The sequence below is a fragment of the Sciurus carolinensis genome, chromosome 8, assembly GCF_902686445.1.
Source record: "Sciurus carolinensis chromosome 8, mSciCar1.2, whole genome shotgun sequence".
Lineage (NCBI taxonomy): Eukaryota > Metazoa > Chordata > Mammalia > Rodentia > Sciuridae > Sciurus > Sciurus carolinensis.
Window position 1 is genome coordinate 19,149,572 of NC_062220.1, and position 25,510 is coordinate 19,175,081.

The 25,510-nt window shown below is 47.7% G+C and overlaps 1 protein-coding gene across 2 annotated transcripts in view; it reads left to right on the forward strand.

Moving 5' to 3' along the window:
• Window positions 1-1,293: 1,293 nt before the first annotated feature.
• Slc13a4 (solute carrier family 13 member 4) overlaps window positions 1,294-25,510 on the forward strand; it is a 45,685-nt gene continuing 21,468 nt past the window's right edge. Inside the window, exons 1-6 of one of the 2 annotated variants that reach the window (XM_047560947.1) lie at window positions 1,294-1,420; window positions 1,768-1,994; window positions 7,174-7,302; window positions 20,863-20,999; window positions 23,126-23,298; window positions 23,711-23,762. In XM_047560947.1, coding sequence (XP_047416903.1) covers window positions 1,342-1,420; window positions 1,768-1,994; window positions 7,174-7,302; window positions 20,863-20,999; window positions 23,126-23,298; window positions 23,711-23,762 — 797 coding nt within the window. In that variant the 5' untranslated portion in view covers window positions 1,294-1,341. The remainder of the gene's footprint in view (window positions 1,421-1,767; window positions 1,995-7,173; window positions 7,303-20,862; window positions 21,000-23,125; window positions 23,299-23,710; window positions 23,763-25,510) is intronic. The other variant, XM_047560948.1, reaches the window with a different exon arrangement.

Below are 25,510 nucleotides of genomic sequence, written 5' to 3' on the forward strand. Positions count from 1 at the left end.
AGCCAGCCTTTAACACTCATGTAAAGAGATGAGTCACCCTAGCCTGTCCTACAATGGCAAGATAATGCAAAGATCAGGGCTGTCCACAGCTGCACCTGCCTTGAAGTCAAGAAGGACTGGATTATTGGAGTCACTTTACCTTTAGCCAGAGGATCATTTCCAACTGCTGTAGCTGCAGACCTTAGAAGGTGCCATTCCTCCAATGCTGTGACTTGGGGACAGAGTGGGTTTCATAAACCCTGACTCTGCTCAGTGTCTCCCAGGTCAGGGTAATATTGCCAAGGACCACCACCTAGAGATGGTTGGGGGTTTTCTTTTTTTGCTTGCTCGCTTGCTTTCTCCCCGACCTTTTTTCTTCCTTCCAAATCCACAAGTCCTCTCTGAGAAATGAGGCTACGGCTTCTAGCAATGTGTAAGCAGGAAGGATTCCAGAATCCACCTGCCACTGGTCCCTGAACTGGTCAACTTCTGTGCCTCCCACCTCTTCCCTGGATAGCAGCCAAAGGAGACCTTCTGCTTCCTTTTGGTAAAAAGCCTTAGAAAGGAGTATTTGAGTACCTACTCCAGACCACCGACATCAGACTCAAGGGGACTCTGAAGTAACACTGGCATCTAGACTTTTCCAGAGAGGCAGCTTCCCTCCTGTTTCTCCCAGATGCTCCAGGGGCCTTTCTTCCAGGTTCATTCTCCGAGGGCTCAGACCCTTGTATTGCCCCAGGTGCTGATGAAGAGACCCTGGCCATCAGGAAAGTCTGGAAGGCTTACTATTGTGCACTCTGGGACAAATTTCTTCAGTATAAACTTCATTTTCTTCCTGCCACCCTGTCTTCCTGAGGATCAAGCCAGCAAATGGCCCTCCCAGGGAAAAGCTCTGCATCGGATGCCCAAAAACATCAAAGCAGTGCTTGGGGAGGCGGAATTATGTTTACGGTGATGATCACCGCTCCAGCCCCTAGGATGTTTGAGAAACGGAAAAATAAGCGTTGCCTGCTGCCTAGGTTCCGCAGACTCAGCAGGCCCCTGCTGTGACCAATCAAAAACTGCCTTTGGAAGAGATACTGGCTCGTTCTTTTCAACCTGCTGATTGGCTTTGCAGAATGGGCGGAGTACTACCTCGGTCCTGGCTTTCCATTGGTGGATGAAAGTTCAAGGTGGGCCTCCCGAGGGTTTTGTCCTGTGACAAAAAGGAATGCCTTGGGTCCCCCCCCACCCCCACCCCCTGCTTTGGAGGCCCAGACTCAAGGCAAATTATAAGTAGGAAACCAATTTGAAGGAAAGAGGTTTGGAACGAGTTAGGGTGCCAGGTCTTGGGAGAGAGCAGCAGCCCCATCTGAGGCCTGCATGCGCCTCTGGCAGACTCAGGTGCTTGTTCTAAAGGGAAAGGGCTTCCAGAATTTTACCAACAGCAGCCAGGTAGGAGGTGAGAGAGGTGCTCCCCCAAACAGGCCATCCGAGGGAGGGGAATGTCGGAGAGCACAATATGCTCTTAGCATTTTTATTTTTTAAAGATCGTAAATGATTCCTCAAAGCCAAACAGCAGCAAAGTGTGGGTTTCATTGCGTAAGAGGGCTTTCACTGCCACCTAGAATGAAGTGACTCTTGCTAACCAAGCCAAGAGGGAACCCGCTATGCCCCCGTTTATCACCCTTTGCCAGTTCCTTTTCCGTGGTCATAAAACCATGCTCATCAGTCCCACCTAAGGCAAAGGCCAGGAGCCAGCCCTCGGTGGGAACCGGGGTAGAACAGCCCTCCTCTTCTGCCCCCAAGACCAGAGAGGACTCTTGGGAGCCAAGAAAGGTTCAAGAAGTCTTCCTGGACAGATGCCGTGCGTAGTGAGGACCAAAGGCGCTCGGGGCGGAGCGGGTCCAGGGGCGAGGAGAGGAGATAGGGCCGCCATGGGCCTGCTGCAGGGTCTTCTCGGAGCGAGGAACCTGCTGCTGGTCGTCTGCGTCCCGCTGCTGCTGCTGCCTCTGCCCATCCTCCACCCCAGCAGCGTAAGTACCCACCTGTCCCCCTCCGGGCCGGGAGTCAGTGGGAGGGCAAAGAAGGGAGGTCGGGAGGCAATGGGGTGCTTATGCAGTACCCACAGTGGGTTACTGCGGGACCGAAGGAATGGACGTGCTTTTCTGGAGGAGACCAAAATGCCTTCTTTCTAAAATCTGCCATATCCATCCCTCCATCTCAGTGCCAGTCCCCGAACCCTCTGGGACCCAGCCAGGTGGGAACAGAGTGAGGGATGAGGCTGAAATGACTGATGTGTGTTGCCCAAAGCTGGGAGTCAGTCGATGGACCCATAAGAAGGACACACTGGTGAGCAGTTACTCATCAGAAGTCAACCCGGGATCTTTACATGAGAGCAACTAGAGACACAAGAAGACCTCCTGTCATAACACAAAGGAGGATGGGGGAGGCTGACATGGTGGAGCCTGTGTAGAATCTGTGGTCAGAGCATACAGGGCTCTGATAATAAGACATGAACATCTTACAAACTTTCGGGAAGGAAAGTTTAAGTTAGAAACAGAGTTTGACATGTTGCCCTGGTCCCGTGCATATGGCCCTTGCGTTGTTTTTATCCTCTGTGTTTCTTTCTCTGTGCTCTTGAATGGCAGCCTTAAAAGGACATGATAGAAAGGAAAGGAGAGCCCCCAAGCCCTGGACTGTGACCTAATTTTTAACCAGCACTGTTCAAGCAGGGGAGCCAGAGCTGCAGCTCTGCATCCGGCCAGCCTCTGGCCTCTTGCTCCCTGCCTTTCTTTCCTCCTCTCTGGTCTGCCTGTGGCTTTTCCCCTGCCTCCAGCTGGCACCTGTCTTGAGATTTCAGGAAGAATAAGCTAAGACAGGCTGGTTCTGGTCCTTGGGGGTGGAGTGTCTCCCACTGTGCTCCTTGAGTAACTTGGTAACCAAGATTAAGTTAAAAAGTTAAATAGAGGGGATTAGGACGGTTCTTAAAAACAAACTGGCTTATGTCTTTAGTAAAATAAATACCTCAGCATGCCAGGCAGATGCCGAGTAAAATTGAGCTGGAATTAACAGACGGTGATTGCTGCTGACATTTTTCCTAGGCTGCTTTGTCCAAATGGGACTGATTTTTTTTCTTTTCTTTTCTTTTCATGGTATTTTTTTACTCAACGTCAAGTTGATTTCAGGGAATGCTAACAAGAGACACATTACCCTACTTTCCCTAACAGTTATTAGACAGCCCTGCCTCCCTTTAAGTCAACCCCCCCACCTTGGGGACCTTAACCAGTGCCCACAGGAGTAACAAATTAGGGGCCCAACAATGACTATTTCTTGTACCCATCCTTCAGCTGTGGTATCAGATTTTTAGATTCTTTAGATATTTCATCCTTAAAAGGATGAACTTGCTGGCACTGGGCCAGCATCAGAGGCGTGGCCGAGTGCCTAGGCAGGAGCACCTGGCCTGCAGTTTCGATGGTTCGTCAAAGTGACAAGCCACCATTACATATTAGGAGGAATCAAAATGACTTTCCCCTTTTTCTTGCCCATCTCTCTAAAACAGGAGTCCAGGCTGTTTCTCATATTACAGAAGAGGGTAGTGCTGGGGTTGTAGCTCAATGGTAGAATACTTCCCTAGCATGCACGAGGCCCAGGGTTCAATCCCCAGCATCAGAAAAAGAAGAAAAAGATGCAAGAGGGGGCATCCATCACTCAGCCCTTCTTCCGTGTCCCCAGTAGGGTAAAACTTGCACCCCAACTTCCCAAGCTAAATTTTGCAAAGGGTCTATCAGTCATTATAACAGCAAATGACTTCAAGACTCGTCCAGTGAGTGGGATGTCACAGGGGTGGAAAAGGAGCAGATCCAAGCTTGAGTTCGTAAGTAGCAAGGTAGGGAACATTCTACATGGAGAAATGTCAATTTTGAACTCTCTCCTTTAAATTAAAAAAAAAAAAAAAAAAAAAAACGGAGCAAAATAGCACTGTCCCTTAAAGGCATTCCCTGAAAACCCACCAACTCCCATATTCCTGTCAGCCACTGGCATTGAAAAGGGATCTGGGGGTCCAGCGTGTTCTCCTTAGTAAGATAAGAGAGACCTGTCAGCTAACAGAGCAGTCCAGCCCAGCCAATATTAATGAGCCACCTGCCAGACAGGGGCCAGATAAAGGGACACCAGACTTCTAGAATGGAACTTTGCAGAGTATTTTGGGCTGTGTGAATCCAGGCTCACCAACTGACTTTTGAGAAGACTGACAGGGGTAAAAAGGACAAGGATGTAGATTCTGTGGGTGACCTAAGTGGGGAATATATGAAAAGACCCTCAAAAGTATTTTTTCCCCCATTCTTCTGCTCTAAGGAAAATCCAGATAAAAATGTCCTTAATCCTGATGGGTGAAGATGGCTTCCTCCTGCTCCAAATCCTAATGATATTTGCTATACTATGTCTCATACCCATCCAACTTTCAGATTCTGATATCTCATCTTTAAAACTCCTGGCTGGATTTGCTTGTACTGGGCTGGCATCAGGATCATGAGTCCAAAGTCAGCCTCAGCAACTTAGCGAGGCCCTAAGCAGCTCAGCGAGACCCTGCCTCTAGATAAAATATTTTAAAAAGAGCTGAGGATGTGGCTCAGTGGTTAAGTGCCCCTGTTCAATTCCCCCAGTACCAAAAAAAAAAATAGAGAGAGAGAAGTAGAAAGACTGGAGAGTTCATCTGAGCCTGCCCAAATCTTCCTAATTCAAATTAAAAGGTGCATGGTTGAAGAAAGTCTTCCTCTCCTTCCTCCTCCTCCTCGTTCTTTTTCTTCTTCTTCTTCTTCTTCTTCTTCTTCTTCTTCTTCTTCTTCTTCTCTCTCTCTCTCTCTCTCTCTCTCTCTCTCTCTCTCTCTCTCTTCCTCCTCCCTTAACTTATGACCCTGTAAGGATAAAAATAAGGACTTCCCAGGAAAGGACAGACATTCTGCTCCTTTATCTTCACCTGGAATTAAACCTGTCATTTTGTCTTTCCTAGAAAAGAAAAGATGAGAATGAGCAGAACTGAGTGAGCTTTGAACTCCTTTAGGTAGTTTTATGTCTTCAATAAAGAGGGTATTTCTCTAATTTGCATTCTTATCCAAATGGAGCCACCCCCACCCCATCGATTCTGTTGTCTTATCAGCACTTCCAAAGTTTTATCTTCTCTCTGATCTTTTGACCCCAGAGGAAATCTCAGTAGGAGCTCCAGTCAACAACCAGTGGGCCCAGTTCCCATCTCCCAAGTCAACCCCCTAATCCCTGCCTCTCAGGAGGGAGCAAGGGTCCTGCCCAACCAAACCAGTTAATCTCTCCCCCCAACCCTCACTGATTACAGGGACCTTTTGTACCTTTCATGCAAAAGCTTGGGGAACTTGTTCTAAATTCAAGGAGCAATAAACAGAGCAAGATTTGTCAGGTTCCTGGAACAGCAGGTCAGTCCTGAGTCCAGATGGTTTAGAACTATGTGAAGATTGAGAAATCCACCGCCAACTTGGATTTTCTCTACAATGGCCTCTGAGTCCCGCAGCCTGAAAATGTTATCATTACCAAGCCACAGCCTTCCTCCACACCTCCATTAGTGCCTCTCCAGACAATCAGCATTACTAGAGGCCAAGGTTAAGGAGGGCTGGGATTTGATACGAATGCTGTACATATTTACCCTGTGCCCCCCATGGTTGCACAGTGGCAAAGTGAGTGGGTTTGAGGAAAGGCTGATAAATGTCCCCACCTCCCCTTGCAGCTGGATGGGCCTCTGTTTCCTTTGTGGGAAGATGCTTCCATGAGGGAGCTGGAGCCATTCTGAGAGCAATGAGCACCATCTTTGATTGCCACAACTAGGGAGATGCTACTGGGGGGTAGTGGGTAGAGACCAGAGATGCTACTCAACATCTTATGCTGCACAGGACACAAAGAATTGTCCAGTCCCAAAGGTCATTAGAGCCCAACGTTGAGGAAGTTTGAGTTAGGAGTTGTTTGTTCTTCCTGGTCCAAAATGAGAGTCTGTTCTTGGGATTGCTGCTGGCCCTGCCCCCCCTGTTTGCTCCCTTTGGCTCCTCAGCAACTCTTCCAAGAGGCCCTGAAGGAGAAGGCCACCCACTCCTTACTAGTACACTACCAGAGAACCCCAGATGGAACACTGAATGGGAAAAGAGTCAACCAGTTCCTGCCTAACAATTTATTGGATTAAAATTTGCCCCTAAGATGGGTGTGGTGGTGCATAGCTGTGATCCCTGCTACTCAGAAGGCTGAGGGGTGGGGATGGCTTGAGCTCAGGAGTTTGAGACCAGCCTGGCCAGCAGACCAAGACCCCATCCATTAAAAAAAAAAAAAAAAAAAAAGAACAAAAACCTTTACTACTGAATTGACCTGTTTTGGCAAATAGTCTGAAATAGGGAGGTTTAACTTCATTTATTCATCTTTACAGCAAAAAAAGTTTTCAAATAAAATTTTACATGTTATGCCAACATATAAATCAAATAAAAGCAGGGTCACTATAGCCAGGTGAGGCTGGAGAAGGGGTCTGGATTCAAGTCCTTGCTGGTCCCTCTAGGCACATCCCCAGTTTCCAGGGCTACAAGAGCACAGCATGGAAGCCAGCCGGTGGATTCCTTGTAAATCTCACATCTTATGGTCCGCTTCTCTTTTGGTCAGGCACATTCCAAGTGCCCCCACCACCCTGCCACATCCCCAATCTCTTACACCTGTGAACTAGACTGCTGGCCTCAGAGCTCACATGGGAACCAATCACACGTATTGACCCCATCGTAGACCACCCCAACAATCTCTACTATTTGACCAACTTGACCCCAGTAGGTTAGGTCCCAGCACAAGTTAAGTCTTCAAACTCTACCTTGACAGCATTATGACCGTGGGTGTGGATGCTGAGCCTATTTTCAGCCCCTACCCTCTACAGCTTCATGAACCAGCCGAGCTGTGTGATCTTTCAACAGTCCTGAGCCCGTTTTGCTAACCACGTGTCAGGCATGGGTCCTCCCACGAAGCAGCCGTAACTTACCCATAAGGATGGGTCCCCTCACGTTGGCCACACTCCCCTGCCGAATCCAGCTTTGCGCCTCCCAGGGCTGAATCCTGGTGCCCGTGGGGGAATCCAGGTGCCGACTGCCTCAGCCTTGGGTCTCATTCAGATTCTTGGGGGCAGTGACCGTCCCTGCGACTGACCACCTCTTCTTCCCCTCCCAGGAGGCTGCGTGTGCTTACGTCCTGATCGTGACCGCTGTGTACTGGGTATCCGAGGCGGTGCCTCTTGGAGCTGCAGCCTTAGTGCCTGCCTTCCTCTACCCGTTCTTCGGAGTTCTCCGATCCAGCGAGGTTAGACCACTTGCGATCCAGCCCTCTGCTTGGGTCCTACTGGGCCGGTGTGGGAGGGCTCCAGGGAAAAGGAGACTCATAGATCGCTTGAGGAGGGGCTTTCTTGCCCTCTGGAACCATCCCTGAATGCTGCCTTTGCACCTGCTCTTCCAGAGTCTGAATTCCCCACCTGCAAGCCCACCCTTGCCTCCCAAACTGGCTCAAAACTTGCCTCTTTCAGGAAGTATACCTTGATTAAACACATCCAATTGCTTCTTCAATTTGAAACCTTTTAGGAACTGTGTGGTGGGGACCTGTACGTCATCTGTGGTTCATCTTTTTCAGCCTCTTGGTGTCCATTTTTACTGTCTGCACACAAAGGCAGGAATCAGCCCCTCCCCCATTGTGTATCTCATTTAGAAAGCTGAGCCCATAGAAAGTAGGTGCTTGATCAGTGCTTCCACGCTGACACAGAGACTTACCATGATTCCCCGAGTCCCAACTATGCTCTCAAAAACGGAAAAAATTCTATTCCTTCCTCCCTGACTCCAGAGTACTGTGTGGATTTTCTTTGCCCACTCTCTACCTAGAGTGCCCCCTCTGTTCACTTTCTGTGGCGTTCTCAGAAGTTCAAGCAGAAATGATCAATATAAGCTCAGGTTGTAGCCAAATGTCAGGGCAAACATTTACGCCTACCCCAAATAAGGAAGAAGGGAACAGCCAGAATAGGAGCAAAGCAGACGCTGGCCCTCATTCAGGAACATCTGGTTCCATTTGGACTGTCTCATTATGGCCCCTGGTCTCTACTTAGAGTTTCTGATGAAGAGGTGAGAATAAGGTGAAGCCGAGGCAGAGCAGGGAGAGGAGAGGGAGCTAAGGTTTGAATTGCTAAGAGAATTAAGTGATATTCTAGCAGTGTTGTGGACATTATTGAATGCACTCCCGGGGTCTCTATGAGGTAGATGTTAATATTTTCAGTCTACGTGTAGGAAAGAGGCTCAGGGAGTTAAGACACTTACCCCAAATTGCAAATTTGGAAAAGTAGGAGGTAGCATAATTTGATTCAAACCTTTACCTATCAGATTTGAAAGTTCGCTGTATCATAAGACAATTCTTTAAAGTACTGTGTGACTCCGTGGTGTTATCAGTCCATGGAGTTACTACAAAGAACAGTGGGTCTCTCAGTCTCTGTGATTTGAGGGAGGACAAATGATGCTGGGCTTATGGGATGTCTAACAGAACTTTCTCGAAAGTCTTAGATAGAATTAGGTGAGTGCAAATGAATGCTCTGTATTTCTACTAGGTGAACTCAACTGACCAGTTATTGTTTGCTTTGACCTTGGGTTTTGCTTTCTTTTCTGTTTTCTTCTCTTATTTTTTCCTTCAGGCTTTCTAAAAAGAAACTCTCAGCAGTGCCTTTGTCTCTGGAATGTACAACCCCAGCATCCTGGGGACTCATTTAAGCTAGTCCCTAACCAGTATCACCAGTTACTTCAATTTTTCTCCTTCTTTGGTAGAAAAAAGAATAGGGAAGATGGGTTTCTGTGCATGCCCAAAAGAAAAATCGACCTTAAACATGACTTATCTTAAGAGAAGTATACAAACTTGTTCTGCAGGTTTCTCTTTAAACTGTGAAACCAAAACCTCAAGTCGGGTAGGTGGGGAAAGAAGAGGGTAGAGGGGGAAACAAATGAAGTTTAGAAAGACTTGAATCCCAAGTAACATTCTAAACTGGGATGACTGTTCATTAAGAGAATTAATCTTTGTCTTTCTCTACAGCCAACCCAAAAGCCAACAGTAGGCCTTGGCCTTCAAGTAGACAATGTCTTTGTTTCTCCAAGGGCTGCCCACAGTGGGAATTCCCTCTGGTCCTATCAGCCCTTGGCAATGTGATGTTGCTAGGCAACAGCTATCCAAGGGTCACCCTCTGCACAGTCAGAAGGGCAAAAGGACAGAGTCTGTGGGGGCAGCAATTGGCGGGGTTAACAGGAACCTGTACAGAGAATAGAAAGAGCGTCTGGAGGGATTAGGTATTGCTATGCTGGGCACTGGAGGAGCAAGAGGGCCTGTTTTATCATTTGAAGTAAAAAAAAAAATCCTAATCCATCTGTTTGATATGAATGACTTTGACTAGCAATGATATTTAGCGGTTGGGCTAGAGGGAGCAGCGTAGTCCAAATACAGTCTGTTTAACTGACCTTCTTAGCTCAGATTAGAGGGAAATGCCAGTAAGTTAGAGGACACGGGCAAGAGCCCTGCGTGGGCCAGTTAATTGCAGAGAGAAAGTACCTGCTCCCCCACCACACCAGCATGTGCCCTGGCTCCTGGGGAAACACCGTGAGCCCCCACATCATCTGCGTGTCACGCTTACCAGCCCCTGCCACGACTCAGGCCATTCGTCCACCTTGGCAAGTTCTCTCCAGTTCCTTCAGCTTTTCAAATCCTCCTCAATTACTCTCTTTGGTAAAGACTTTTCAAAGACCTCAGTATTGATCTCTTCCTTTTGAGCCTATTTGATGTTTTAACATTTAGATAGTCCACATCAGACATTCAGATATAAACTTTTGATAGACATGCGCTCTCTCCACCAAGATTTCCAGACACCCCCCCACCCCGCCCCAGAATTTATAATGTCTGACATCCTGTATGCAGCCCAGCACCATCCCGCCGGGCCCTCCACCCATGGTTCCTGAGCACAGCGTTTCTTGATTGTGTAAGTAGTGTTATCTCTAGTGAATCCACGTGAACAGGCTCAGTATGGCTCAGGGACTGTGGCTTTTGTCCCTCGTGTTATTCACTCAACATTCTGGAAAGTATTTCCTGAGTCTTGTATCTGCCACGTGTGCTATGGGATGGGATGGGACCCTGAGAGTGACAAAAATGAATAAAACATAATTTCTGCACTTTTCAAGTTCATTTCTGGCCCTTCTGATGTTCCCTCCATCTGAAGCTGGACATGGGCAGTATTGGTCACAGTTCTCCAGAGAAACAGAACCAACTGGGATGTGGGATAAATACAGATGAGGCTAGCCCTAGAGACAGAGTTATCATGAGGAATTGGCTTACTCAATTGTGGAGGTTGAGAAACCCCATGATCTGCCATCTGCAAGCTGGACACCTAGGAGAGCCCATGGTGTCATTGTGGGACTGAAGGCCTGAGAACCTGGGGAGCTGATGTCATAAATCCCAGTCCAAGAGCAGAAAATGAGACCAGATGTCCCAGCTTAAGTAGTGAAGTTGGGAAAAGGGGGCAAATTCCTGCTCCCCGCACCTCAGTGGATTGGATGAGGCCCATCCACACTGAGGACAGCCGTCTGCTTTTTGCTGAGTCCACAGATTCAAATTCCAATCTCACCCAGAAGCACCCGTACAGTCACATACAGAATCCCCGTTTCACCTGGGCACCCTCTAGCCCATCCAAGTTGGCACATAAAATTAACCATCACCAGTACATATAAGTGATTCTTTTTAGGGTAATGACTTGTCAACCAGCAGGTATTAAGAGTCATGTGCAAAGCTTAAAGTACCTTCTTTCAACAGATTTCAGGTGCTAAGAGGAGATGTGAAATGGCCTTCCTGACCTTCAGAAATTTGTATTCTAGCAGAAAGAAAGCATAGGCCACATGGGGAAAATGTAGAAGACTCCGCAGTAGTTACACTCTCAACTGCCCTTACTTTGAGTTGACCACTTTTTGAGTATAATCTTTCTATAAGCTTTTATAATTTCCCATCTTTTAAAATGAAGTAGTTGAATATAAATTCCCTTTTTTCTTGGAGGCTTCAAAATTCCTTGGTGGTGGGGTGGGGCATGGTCCTCACTCAAAGGAGGCAGTGTGGGCTAGAAGATTGCAGAGCTGAGGAGTCTGAGTGATAAACAGCTGAACTAGAGGATCTTGAGTGGCATGTTGGCATCAGACCAGAGAGACAGCTGAGATGAAATTTTTAAAGGCACATTATAGGATTGACAGATGACTCAGCGGGATGGGGGTGACTGAGGTATGGTGACAGAGTCGATGTTGACTGGATGATACAATGTGCTGAAAGTGACAAAATGAAGTTTAATAAGGATAAATGTTAGCAGTTGATGTGAAAAGGTCTTTGGCTTTTAGTTGAGTACAGACTTAGTGTGAGTCATCTATCAGTACGATGTTGCTGCCAAAACTTCCAGCATTTGCCATATGCCAGTCGCTATGGGTTGTCATTTACATGCACTGTATCATTTAATCTTCTGTGAAGGAGTTATTATTTTTATCCTCATTTTATGGAGGAAGAGACTGAAGTTCAGAGAAGGTAAGTATCTTACCAAGGTTACACAGCTACTAAGTAGTGGAGCCAAAACTTATATTCAGGACTGTTTGACTCCAAAATTTGCAATCTTGACCCCTGGGCAATAAATACCAAAATCTCGTGTTGAATTAACAAATGATGTGTCCAGATCATCAAATTTTGGACAAAGAGCTCATCCAGAAGTGGTTGGCCAGGAGGTAAAAAATCTGGAACCTGAGTCCCTGAGGAATAAAGAGAAGACTTAGGAGGGATATGAGTTGTGGCTTCTATGGCTCATCACTAGGCTCAACGAGTCAAAGTGCCTTACCCAGAGTGCTCTCCACTCTGGATAAGGGAAAACTCTGGAATGGGTTAGTTACCATGTTTGATCCTCACATTCTTTTTTTTTTTTTTTTTTTTTTTTTTTTTTTTTTTTAATGTTCAACTTCTCTTTTTTTATTTTATTTTTTTTTTGTGGTACTGGGGATTGAACTCAGGGCCTTGTGCTTACAAGGCAAGCACTCTACCAGCTGAGCTATCTCCCCAGCCCGATCCTCACATTCTTGACCCTGAAAATTGGAGCCAAATGACATCAGGAACACTACAGATGGACTTTGAGCCTTGTCAGATGGGTTGAACCCTATGTCCCTTTGACTTTAGGACTCTGTGATCTTTGTGTGAGCATCCAGCACTACTTCCCTCTGCTACACAGAACTTGGTCCTGGATTTTAGGTTTGTTTATGTTTGGTTTTTTGTTTTGACTCCTTGTGACTTTTATTATTATCATTATATCTGCCTCGCAAGTCCTCTAAATGTGTTGCTCCCAATGTTGAAAACCTGGCACAATACCCACCCATGTCAATGTAGTTAGCTAAGATTTATAGTCTGTGGGAGAAGAGCCTATAAATGGGCACCCTAAGGCTTAGGGTAGGGGTAGGGGTGAGAAGCACAGTTTGAACACAGGGGCTTCAGGAAACCAAGGTCAGGAACTACTTCTGGTGGTAAATTCTTGTGCTCTCTCTCTCTAGCCCTTCCTCAACGCTACCTTTCTACCTCTCTCTCTCTCTCTCTCACCCTCTGCCCACCAGCTACATTGGTGGCTCTGCACTGTAAGCCTCTGGGTCAGCTTCTAGCTCCTGCCAGGAAAAGAGATGAACAGAGGCAGCTCCTGCTGGGATAGCAAATTCTGCTGTAGTCAAGTGATGTAGGAGTCTGGTGTCATGAATCTGCCCCTGATCTTCCTAACCCACTAGATGCCCACCCATTGCCCAGACCCTAGCTTTCTCTATTTGTTTAAACTTGGAGGCTTTTCATACTCCACTCTGGACCCTGCCTTTCTGGCCTCTACTCCCCATAAAGGCTGATCCTTCTCTCGCATGCAGGCCTTTTGGATATGTAGGCTGTGCATGAGCCCAGCCTGCCCATCATCCTCTACCATCTGCTCACAGCCCTACACTGAGCTGCATGCCTGCGGCCTTAAGTAGGAACCTACAATCCTTGCCACCTTTCGAGACCAAGTCCATGTTTCCTTGGGAGAAAACTTCCTCCAAGCCATTACCAAACCAGACCTTCACCCCTGGGCTCTGAGCCCAGCTCCTGCCTCAGCCTCCCCACATCTGGGCAGTTCATCTGGAGAAGAAACTGGGGGAGAGTGGAACATGTGAACCAGTGTCTCTGGCCATGCAGAGGCTATATGGCTTCTGGATCAGGTGGACACCCATCTGGTTCTCTCTGCTTTAGAGTCTCTAAAGTAGGGTTTGCAAAGACTTATAAGCAACACTTTAATTCAAATCTTAGGAGACTCAACATATAAAACAGATGGAAGGAAAAGTCTTACTCAGTTTGGGAATGGGGGCCTAGAGAGCCAGCTCCTTGGACTCTTCCTCCCCCACAGCAACCCCTGAACCTCCCTTCTTGCCAATGCAAGTCAGGTGATGGGAAGGGTGTCTGAGCCCAGGTTGGCACATCCAAGCAGAAATAGCAGGCATGCCTGCCCCCAGGGAGAGGCAGAGAGGCAGAGATGGCTGGCTTCGGGGCACTGCTTGGGCACTAACTAGAGTGCGGCAATGGGGTCCCTGGGCTCAGAGCTGAGAGGGAGCTGACCCAGCCTTTCACTACTGCCCCTCACTCCTGGGGTCTAGAGGGTTTCATCACACAATTGTTCAGATGAACCAAAAGAGCTTGGAACTAAGTCTGCTGCAGGGACCACTATGAGGCTCCTGAGGCCCAAGACACTCCACCCTTTGAAGAGGGTGTCCACAATTCACTGCCTTTCTTTTCTTTTCCACTTTTTTGTTTGTTTGTTTGTTTTGTTTTGTTTTGCTTTGTTTTAAACCAGAGATTGAACCCAGGAGTGCTTAACCACTGAGCCACATCCCCAGCCCTTTTATTTTGAGACAGGGTCTCCCTCAGTTGCTTTGGGCCTCGCCAAGTTGTTGAGGCTGGTCTTGAACTGGCCTCAGCCTCCCAAGCCACTGGGATTACAAGTGTGGGCAATTCGCTGCCTTTCTGATACAACCCAATACCACCAAATGCCTGTCAGGAGAGTAGACATAGTCATGTACACAACATGCTGCTCTCTGGCTCAGAGTAGGGAGAGGAAGTCCCACAGCCACTGTGAGTAAGTATGGCGGAAATGCAGGGAAGGTCAGGATCCATGTTTGCAGCAGGATAGAACCGGGTTCAAATCCAGCAGTGTCCCTGACTAGTCTCGAGCAAGTTCTACAGCTCAACTCACTGCTGCTTACTCATCTGAAAAATGAGAGTAATAGAAATTCCTACCCCTTGGGGATTTGTGACAATTGCAGACTATTCTGAGTATGAAAGTGCCAACTGGGAAGAATTGGTCTGTCTCTGTCTTGCCTCTGGGGGATGTCCCAAGGAGAATGAATCAGACAATCAGTGAAGAAACAGTGAGCTGAGGTAAACATCTAGATTTCCGTTCTCAAACTTTTAGGATTAGAGTCACAAATTCTGTCTCCTGTTTTATTTCATTTTATTTTTATTTTCATTTTGAGGGATATCAGAGATTGAACCCAGAGGCAGTAACCAGTGAGCCACATCCTCAGTCCTTTTCATTTTTTATTTTGAAACAGGGTCTCACTATGTTGCTTAGGGCCTAAGTTGCTGAGGTTGGCTTTGAACTCATGATCCTCCTGCCTCAGCCTCCCAAGCCATTGGGATTACAGGGTGTACCACTGTGCCCAAACTGCCTCCCATTTTCAAAACTCCTTTAGAAGATAAAAAATGTAACATGCTCTCTTATTTATGGGGAGGTGTGTTTCAGTCTGTCCAGTGGAGACCTGAAACCACCAGTAGTACAGAACCCTATATATATAGTTTCTTCCTATGTGCCCTGCAGTATCATCATATAAGACCAAAGTTAATCTGTCCTTTGCATCACTACTGTTGTGTGTTGGAGCCATTATGAGGTAAAATAAGGGTTACATGAACACAAACACTGTGATACTATGACAGTGAATCTGATAACTGAGATGGCTACTAAATGACTAATGGGAGGGTAGTGTATACACAGTGGATATGCTGGGCAAGGGACTGATTCATCTATGTCCCAAGAAGTATGAGATTTCATTATGCTACTGAGAATAACATGCCATTTTAAACTTATGAATTATTTGTTTCTAGAATTTTTCGTTTAATATTTTCTGTCCCGAGTTAGCCTTGGGTAACTAAAACCACAGAAAACAGAACTTCAGTCGAAGGGAATTTTCTGTATCTAGACAGAAATAAATAATACCGTGCCCATGGAAAATAAGGTTTTTTGAAAGTTCATCACTACCCAATGTTACCTGTAATTCCCTAACACAGGACTCGTTAGTTAGTAGACTACATTCACCAGCATTCTGTCCTCGTTACCTCTACATATAGGCGAAGTCAGAAAGCTCTTTTGAAGCTGTCGGTCTTTGCTTAAGAAAACTTGGAGGAATCTTTGTCTCTTAGGTCTGCCTCGTTCCCTCCGACGTCATTCCTTCTCTCATTCCCTGCATTAGCTCATGCTGCCAGAGCTGATCGCTAACCCCAGCCTCAGCCTACAGCTCTGGCCTTTTTACTTCCTTAATGGTATCATTTACTGAGTACTTCCGACGCACCCAGCACTGTTCTAAGAAGCCACCTGCACTTTCTTACTTAAGGCCCATGTCATGACAGATTAAATGAACTGTGTGGCATTGCCACTGGCCCTTACAAGGCTGGCGGACAGGCTATCGAGGTTCACTAGCTTGTCCAGTGGCCTAACTCCTCGGTGGGGACGCCACGCTCCTGCTCCGGGGCTCCAGCGCCTCACTGCTCTACTCTGCCACACCTTTTCCAGGCGGCCTCCGTAAACCCATCTTTTATAAAACACAGTCCCAATACACCTGTCCTCTCCGAGTTCAGTGATCCAGCACATTGAGAGAACCACAGAGAAGAAAGGCAGGAAAAGCAACCAACGTGCAAACACTAATGTCACAAAACACGTGCGCTTTCTTCCTGGGAGGGCACCCCTTCAGAATCCAATTCCTCTTCACAGGCGACTCAGACATGCTCTGCTATCTGGCTTCTGAGTCACAGAATATTGATTATGGATATTAGAAGCAAGGAAAGGGCTGCTAACAGCAAGGACCCTGTTAACAGTTAGCTGTGGCCGCCTAAGAATAAGACAAAAAAAAAAAAAAAAAAGCATAAAATGCAGATGCAGAGCTTGGCATGGCAGCAGCCTGGACAGGTAGCTCAGTGAAAGCTCAGGAGCACGGAGCTGCGGGCTCAGGGTGCCATCCCAGAGGGCTGGCAAGAGGCTGGAGAGCACACAGGCCCTGTTAATAAAGGCAGGAAGGAGGCAGCACATTTCAGAAAATGATTAAGATAATCCTCAACCATCCTGGGACGCTAGTGTTCCCTGGGGGGTTCTGAATAAGCAAGATTTTATTGTGAAAGAAAAAATCAATGGGCTAGAAAACTAACAAACAACACCACTGAGCAGGATTTTAATTTATAAAAGCAAAAAGGTAGCCCTGTGGCTTTGCTCTGAGCCCACTGTGTGCTAATGGCCTCAGACCAAGTCAGCCTTTGTGTGGCGCATTTAATAACAGGAAGAGTCCCTAGGAATCTTGGCTGTCTACACGGCAGGCCATGCTAGCTGGGTCATTTTAATCTTTGTGACAACCTTACTAGGTAGGGTCTCCCAGAACCTTTTCCTTTTTTAAATAAGAAAAATTAAGCCCAGAGAAGTTGAATAACATGCTTAGGGTCACACAGCCGAGACTTGGCTGGCTCTGGAGTCCTTGCTCTTCCCACTTGACTCTGCCTGAGCCCCAGGCTGCATTTCCCAAGCACACAGTAACACTTACAAGAGGCAGGAAGGACATGTGAATAGACTCTCACCCGCACCCAATGCCAATGACAAGACAGCACAGAACCAATATCTCACTGAAGCTGGCCCTTATATAGCCCAGCCCTGGGCATTTAGGGCCAGCCTCAGGATGGCAATTATGGATGAAGATAAGAAATATCTCCAGGCCATTGCAGCCTGGAGACCAAGAAAATTCTAGTCCCAGTGGTTTCCAGCTGGCCCACCTGGCGTATTGTCTGGTAGGCTTTGGATTCAGACAGACCTGGATTGGTATCCTACCTCCACCCCTGCACTGTGACCTTGGAAACGTTCCTTAACCTCTCTGAGCTTCCTTATCTGTAAGTGGGACACCAACCTCATAGGGCCATAGTAGAACTCAAAGGAGAAAGTGAATGTCAACTGCACAATGCCTGGCCTGAGCGCTCCACCTGTTGGTGTCTCTCCTTTGCCTTCTGGCAGAACTCACAGGGAAGAGCCACACCTGCTGTTAGGCACTGAGCCTCCTGAAAGGTCATCACAGACAAACCGGTGTCCTGGGATGACACGTGCCAAAGAGGTTCTGGCTCTTCAGTAGTTTCGCAGCGGGTACACGTCCCGTGGCTGGTGGGGGGACCATCTCCAAGAACTAGGTCGGGTCGCGCCTCTGTAGACAGAGAATAAAGCCCTATTGGTCCAGAGCTGCCTCCTGCGAACCCGAGGGAAACCCGCGTGGAGAAGGTCCTGGACTCCCAGCCACAAGCCCCGGGTCCCAGCTGCACTCCCACATCCCGCTAGGAGGCAGCATCATCCCCCATGGCACTGCCCCTCTCCAAGAACCCTGGGCTCCAGTCACACACAGGATGTCCAGAGTAGGCGCCTTCTCTGCTCTCGGGAGCCTCAGCCACCCTAGTCAGCTGAGGAATGGGCTTGGGGACAAGAACTAGGCTTGCCAGAGCAGAAAACTCCTCTCCCAGGAAATGGTCGCAAAGAGGGCAGATGTTCCCATTGCACAGATCTCATCGACCAAACACAACAAAGTTTCCATGGGTCCAATGAAAGAGGGAGAAATGGAGCAGCCTGACTCTCCGATGGCTTTAATGTTATCAAGGTGTTACATGCACAAAGCTTAAAAGCTGAATAATAAACAGCCTCCACCCCTCCCCACTTCATCCGCCTTCAGACTGAGGATCTTGTACCTTTGTCACCTGCTCCTCCACCATTAAGCTCCATATTCCTATATGCTATTGTTGCATTAGTTCTTGAGACATTTATAAACATTATCAGTTGACTTCATGTGCGAGCAAATGACAATTTTGTTCTTTTACATCCTCTGCTGCCCCTCCCCCATCCCCCAATATAGTTACATCCCGGTTTTTGTAAATTCAGTAATCACTATATGATTACTTAACACTAGTTTGATTATGCAATGTTGGTTACTTTACTGACACATCACATTTGTTACTATATTTAGTTTCCTTCTTTTGTTCCATTTTTATCTTTCCTGCAATTAAAATTTTTGTTTTCTCCCTTTAAGAGGAGTTTTAAATTAGAAGTTAAACTTTTCTGTATCTTTCCCTCTCAGTTTCTGTCAGGTTTCTTCCAGCTAGGAGCAATTCTCCTGTATGTGAAATATTTATTGAGCACCTGTTTTTGGATATTAGGTGTTAAGAGATAAAGGAAGGTCCTTGGCCATTAGCAGCGCAAAATTGAGTTGAAAGGTAAGAAATAAAAAAAATTTTTTAAAGTGAACAAACAATAGAACAAGCACAGAGCAACAACTCAAACATTGCCCCACGTGGTCTGTGGAATTAAGTGTCCATAGGGAACATTCTGGAGTCAGAAGCTAGAGCCACAGGAAGGTTTTCTCGAGGGCAATGGGCCTGAACTGGGCTTTGAAGTCTGATGAGAATGTACAGCCAGAGGCAAAAACAGAATGTTCCAAGTGAGGGACTCATATGAAGATTTGGTCCATGAACCCAAAACATGTGAAACTTCTTGTTTGTTTTGCGAGGGGGGGCAATACTGGGGATTAAACCCAGGGACACTACCACAGAGCTACATTCCAGCCTTTTAAAATTTTTATTTTGAGATAGGATCTCACTAAATTGCTGAGGCTGGCCTCAAATTTTGAATCCTCTAGCCTTGGCCTCCAGGCATGTGCCACCAGACCTAGCTATGAAACATCTTTTTTCATGTTTCAATTTTCTCATCCTTAAAAAGTGAAAAGAGATTTATTTATAAGTGGCACTGTGGTTATATCAGAGAAAATCTCTTTGGAAATACACATTGGTCCATTATGTAAGAATAAGGGACCAAAATGTATGCAACTTCCCCTCAGATGGTTTAGGGGAAAAATGTAGCCAAATAATGTACAGAAATTCCTTGTGCTATTTTCCATTTTGGAATTGTTTTATTGAAAAAAAATTTTTAAAGATTTAAGATGTTCATAGCACTTTCTCACTATTCCTCCAAAACCACAAAGATGTTCTCTTCTTTGAATGCGCTCAGAGTCATTAAACTTACTTCTTACTCCCCAAGGGTGCTCTTTCCTATTAAACTTGCTTCTTCCTCCCCAAGGGTGCTCTTTCCTAGCTGCACAAGGCATGCTTAGTCCCATCTCTCAGGTCTCAGCAAAACGCTGGACATGAGAGTGTCCTTATGCTCCCTTGTAGAAGCCTTCTGGCAACTACATAAAATCAGATGATTTTTTTTTCTTCCCTTTTTATCATCTATAATTTTCTTCCTTATTTGGCAATGCTTTCTCTCACTCATTAAAAAGTAAATATAAAAAAAAAATAAAGGCAAATTATAAAAACACCTTCAAGGACTCTATCCTACCAGGCATGGTGGTGCATGCCTATAATCCCAGCAACTTGGGAGGCTGAGGCAGGAGGATCACAAGTTGGAGGCCAGCCGTGACAACTCAGCAAAACCCTGTCTCAAAATTTAAAAAAGGGCTGGATGTAGCTTAACTGGTAGAGCACTTGCCCAGCCTGCCCACGGCCCTGAGGCCAATCCCCAGTACTAAAGGGGAAGGAGAGTGTCTATCCAAAAGAAATGATCACATTTACATAAGGATAATGGCTTGTGCAGGAGATCATTCTTTGCTCCATTTGTAGAAGCACAAAAGAAAAAAAAAACAATCTAAATATTCAACAAAAGGAAAATGACCAAATAAATTCTGTGGTACATTATGTTGCCATTAAAATGAACTTTTCCAATAAATTTATGTGTTACATGAAAATGATCAGAAAAAAATAGAGAAAATGATCAGGGTATGATGTTAAATGGGAAAAAAGGCAACATATAAACTCCTACCTAATGTGAAAATCCATTTATGTATCTACATAGCCATAGGGAAAAAAGAATTGAGGGGAAATTACTAAGGTATTAACAAAAGCAGGATAATTTTCTATATTTTGAAGTTTTCCATACTGAGCATGTATGTAAGTAAGAAAATAATTTTCTCAATGTAAGTAAGAAAATAATTTTCTCAATGTTTCTGAAAACATTAAAACAAGATTTGGATATAAGCCTTAGGATATTTTAATAATTTTTAAAGAGCAATATAAAATTATGCATGTGTTTATTCTTTAAAATCATATTCCTATCAAATTCAAATACAAATATTATGTTTTAAAAAGTGGAGAATGTCTACCCATGGGTTCATGGGGCGGGTGAAGCGAAGTCACCTTTGTGAAGTGCTCACGCAGAGCCTGCCGTGGAGGGCGCTGGGCAGACACGATTCTGAACCAATGGGCTGTCTTCGCTGGAGGTGCAGCTCAGCGGTAGCACGCTTGCCCAGCATGCACAAGGCCCTGGGTTCCAACCCGGCACCACGAGGAAAGCGGTTTTAAGAATGCTCCCCTCCATTGGATAATGCTCTTCGCCAGCCTCTGCCTAGGAAGGAGTTTGGGCACCACCCATTCTCCCAGCCGGCCAGGCCCTGGGTCAGGGGGAGTAGCTGACCTGCCCGGGCCTCCCCGCAGGTGGCAGCCGAGTACTTCAAGAACACCACGCTGCTGCTGGTGGGTGTCATCTGCGTGGCGGCCGCCGTGGAGAAGTGGAACCTGCACAAGAGAATCGCCCTGCGCATGGTCTTGATGGCCGGAGCCAAGCCAGGCATGTAAGTCGTGCGCCCAGTGAGACTGCAGTCCGCAGTGCACCCAGTGTGTCTTCAGGCCGCGGGGGGGGGGGGGGGGGGGGGGGGGACACCGCTTTAGCCTGTTGTCCTGTTCATGGGGGTGGGTAGCACTAGAGCTGTGGGCTCCCTGCTCCCCCTCCAGTGGGAGTTCCCGTGACCGTGGAATGTAGATTTGAATCAGTGACCCTGGTGCCATCCTCAGCAGAACCCAAAGAATTTACCTGAGAACCTAGACTGCGGGGACAGCGGGTTAAAACACGTAAGGGGCTCATTAGGTAACACGGGGGCCGGCAGAAATTGTTTTCCAGCCTTCTCGTGTCTGTCAGGGAGCAGGCTGGACCAGGCAGGGGGTGCCCTCTCTGCCATTTAAGGGAATGTAGACGTATTTTTCCATCCAACCCCCAGAGTTTTTGTGGCAGCTCAGAGCACCAACAGGTTGCCTTTGAGGACGCTCACAGCTGCTTCCTCTTTCCACCCTGTCAAGAAGGCCAGGCGGTAGAGATTGGCCCAGGCGGGCAGGGGGCGGGGATTGGTGGGAAGGTCACGGTCAGTGCTTTGTGGAATTCTCCCTCCTGCGGCCCTGGGCACGTTCCTGGGTCGGCCCTTCTTGCCTCTTCTGCTTCACAGCTTCTACGTTTCATGGAAGCTGCAACGACTCTTTGGGAGCTGGTGTGCAAATAAATCATTATGGTATTACTTTTCAAAATCAGCCCCTTAGACACATACAGGTTTTGCCTCCACATATGCTCCTGTCTCCTAGGTTGTCAAGTCCCCAGCAATCATCTTGTCCCCACATTCCATCTCCTAGGCACATGGCGCTGTTTTCCCACGTCGTGTCAGGACGCTGTGCCTTCTGGAAACCTCTGTGTTCTATCTTCAAAACTTTTTATCCACTTGTGTTTCCACTCTTCCCGTATATCTCATCACCTCGCACATTTCCACCCAGCTCAGTCACCACCCCGGTGCCAGGGCACGCAAAGGACAGACAAACTCACACTGCCATCAGCCCAAACACGGCACCTTCAGGACAAGGCCCTGCTTGGCCATAACTCACATGGCAAGCGTACTGTCCTGAAATTGTGTGAAGTCAGTGATTCCACTAGGGCTGGGGAAGCAGCTCAGTTGGTAGAGTGCAAGACCCTGCCTGGGTTTGATCCCCAGCATCACCAAAACATAAAAAATAAAAAAAAATAATGATTCCACCTAACATCACAAACACAGGTGGTTTTTTGGGTGGCAGGTCTTTGCAGGCACACTGCACAATGTTTCAAAGTCAAAGAGAAAGCATTTGAAGGTTATCTTAGTGTTTCCCTACAAGTGTTGACTCCTTTAGATACCAGATGAAAGAGTGCGTGCACACAGTGGTACGGGACACTGCTGTGACTTGGGGGCCACGCTTTTAGCATGTTGGCAGTGGGGTGTGTAATAGGCAGACTGTGAGCCCCTAACGTTAATCTCTGTTTGCTCACTAACAATTATGGTGACTTGGCTGCAAAGTAGGGAATATAATGGTGCTCAGAATTGCTGGCTACAGGGCAGAAAAAGAATTCCCTTGCCGGATACCCACCTGTAACCCCAGCAACTCAGGAGGCTGAGGCAGGAGAATCCCAAATTCAAGGCCAGCCTTGGCAATTTATCGAGACACTGTTTCAAAATATAAAGGCCTGGGGGTACAGCTCAGTGGTAAAACACCCCTGGGTTCAATCCCCAACACCACCAGGAACGAAACAAGAATTCCCTTATACCCAGGAAACACATTGCCAAGCACCACGTAATAGCCACACAGAGAGAAGAGCAATCAGTAAGTCCACACCCTGTGACCCTTCTACCAAAGCTCTTCTTTGCTTAAGTAAGGACTTTTTCCTGGCTACGGTCACTAGCCCACAAAGTGTGATTCATTCTTGTGTCAAATATTGAAATCAATGCTCACTCAGTGCCAAGCGCCGGAAGTACAAAGCTGAATGGCGTGGTGGGTGAAGGCCAGCTGCAGATCTCTAGACCCACACCATCAGGTAGGTAGGATCCCCCGAGAGTGTTCTGCAGGGTCCACCATTGGGCCCGGGGACATGGGCATTCTGCCAACGCCCGCCGGCCACCCTGCCTTCCAGGCTGCTGCTCTGCTTCATGTGCTGCACCACGCTGCTGTCCATGTGGCTCTCCAACACCTCCACCACCGCCATGGTGATGCCCATCGTGGAGGCCGTGCTGCAGGAGCTGGTCAGTGCCGAGGAGGAGCAGCTCGTGGCCGGCAACTCCAGCGCCGAAGAGGCCCAGCCCATCAGTACAGTTTGCGGGAGTTCATCTCCTCCCTGCTCCCCCAACCTCCTCCCTGGGTCTCCTGCCAGTCTTCTCTTGTCACACTGCCAGCTTGGTGCCTGTCCCCTGAGCCCCTCGTCTTCGCTTTTCCTCTTTCCCACACCAGCTCCTGTAACCTGGAGCTTCCCTGATCCCCACCCCGGCTCTTCCTTCCTCCTCTACTTACGGGCACCCCCTCTGCTCCCTCTCCCAAGACGCTCAAGAGTTACTACTGAGCCCAGGGCCTTGTCAGTCTGTGAGCTCCAGTCTACCTTCAGAGCAGAGAGAAAGGGAATCGGCACCCAGAACACCTCCCGCCCCTGCCCTGATCCCTGGGTGCTCTTCCACGCCGGTGTTAGCTCCAGCACCCTCATCTCACGTCTCCCATTTCTTCATAGGTCTCGATGTAAATAGCCAGCCTTCTCTGGAACTCATCTTTGTCAATGAAGAGTGAGTATGACTGTCTTCTTCCCAGAAGAGCCTTGCAGGGCCCGTTGGAGAGGTCAGGAAAGATGTGACCATAAGCGACTCTTTTAGATATGTGGGCCAAGTTCACCATCCTGTCTCCATCCCTCAGAGCCACTTGCCAGGATCTTTAGTGCAATTCCCTTAACCCCAGAATACTGCAGTGATGGAGAAGAAATAGAAAGACTAATACTGAATCTGAGTAGATATAGAACTGTCAGTCAAGCCACCAGATACAACGTCATCTAAATTGATGTTCTCTTAGAAGAATAAGTTCTTGGAGAATCACAGAGTATTTTATAAATGTTAGATATGCTCTTAGTAAATCTGGTCTTACAAATGACAGAGAAAACTTAGGTGACAGGGGATTAGGGGCCAGTTGGTGACAGAGCCCTGTAATGGTAGAAAGGAAAATCTGGGAAAGGAAACATTGAGTCAAACATTTATGGGAGGTCTATCCACTAACAACGTATTTCTTTTGGAGATTTTATATGAAAATGTCATCTTCCAGGTATTCTGTGACAAATATTACAATATAAAAATCTGGATTTGTAATGGAGCTGGGCTTTACAATTTCTCCTTTCATAAAAAATCAAAAACCCACATGGAGTGGAATTAGCATAATGGGATAGATGACAGAGGATGCCACCAGAAAATGGCTTTGTTTTTCTCCTCCACTGCCTTCAATCGTAACCCATTGGCTTGCCGCCCACCCCTCCCCGCCCCACACCGTTGGCCTGGTACTTCAGGCAAGTCCCATAGCTTTAGATACCATGATCTCATTTCCAGATACTCACAGTCTAGTCCAGATCCTTATCAAAACTGCAGTCTCTGGTCCACAGCTCTCCCCACCCCTTGCAGCCCAGGCCTGCAGAAGAGCTGAAAGCCAGTCGGGGCGGGAGCTGACCTTCTCCTCCTCCTCCTCTTCCTCCTTCTCCCCTGCCACCCAGTCACTCTGCTGCTTCTGACTTCTCCAGGGCTGAGGCAGAGGCTGGAGGGTGCAGGCACAAAGGTCAGGGCTGGAGCCAGGGCCGCTGGGGTGGACGGCCTCTCTGAGAGCCAGACCTGCCTCTTGCCCTGTGGGGCTCCTACCTTCAGGGTGCGTAGAGCATCCCCTTGAGGCACGGAGTGACCACTCCCCGCCTCCTTGGCTCACTCACTTCCCCACAGCACTTTGGTCCTTGGGCTGCCTCTGCCTCTTCCAGCCGGCTCCCGCCCAGCTTCCTTCCGTGTGTCCCCCTCCCAAAGGGTTCCGCAGCAGCACTGCCCTGCTGAACGCAAAGCTCAGGCTGCTCTGGTAGCCGTGGGTGCTTTCTCCTCACTCGGCCTCTCTGCCCTTTTGCGCTGACTTTCTGCCTTTGCTCCTTCCACGTAAAACTGGGTCCCCAGACTCCATAGTGAAAGCCCGAGTCGTCCCTGGACCTCTCCCAGCATGCTCTGTGCTGTGGGTGCCAGGGCTGTGTGGCTCTCTGCTCTCATGGCCAGCGCCCCGCCCCCTGTGGTCTAAGGAGGTCCTTGCTGGCCCTTGTCAGCCAGTTTAGGGAGAAGGGAGGGAAACAAAAAGGCACGTTTTGCAAAGAAGGCTTCACTCCAAACCTCCATCGCCTCCTCTCTTCCCTGTGAGAGCCTGGAGCGGGTGGTGGTACAGGACACCGTGTCCTGCACGGGTATGCCCAGTGCCCTCATCTGGCTTCACAGAGGGTGAGCTGGTGGCACCCGCTGTCCTCACACAC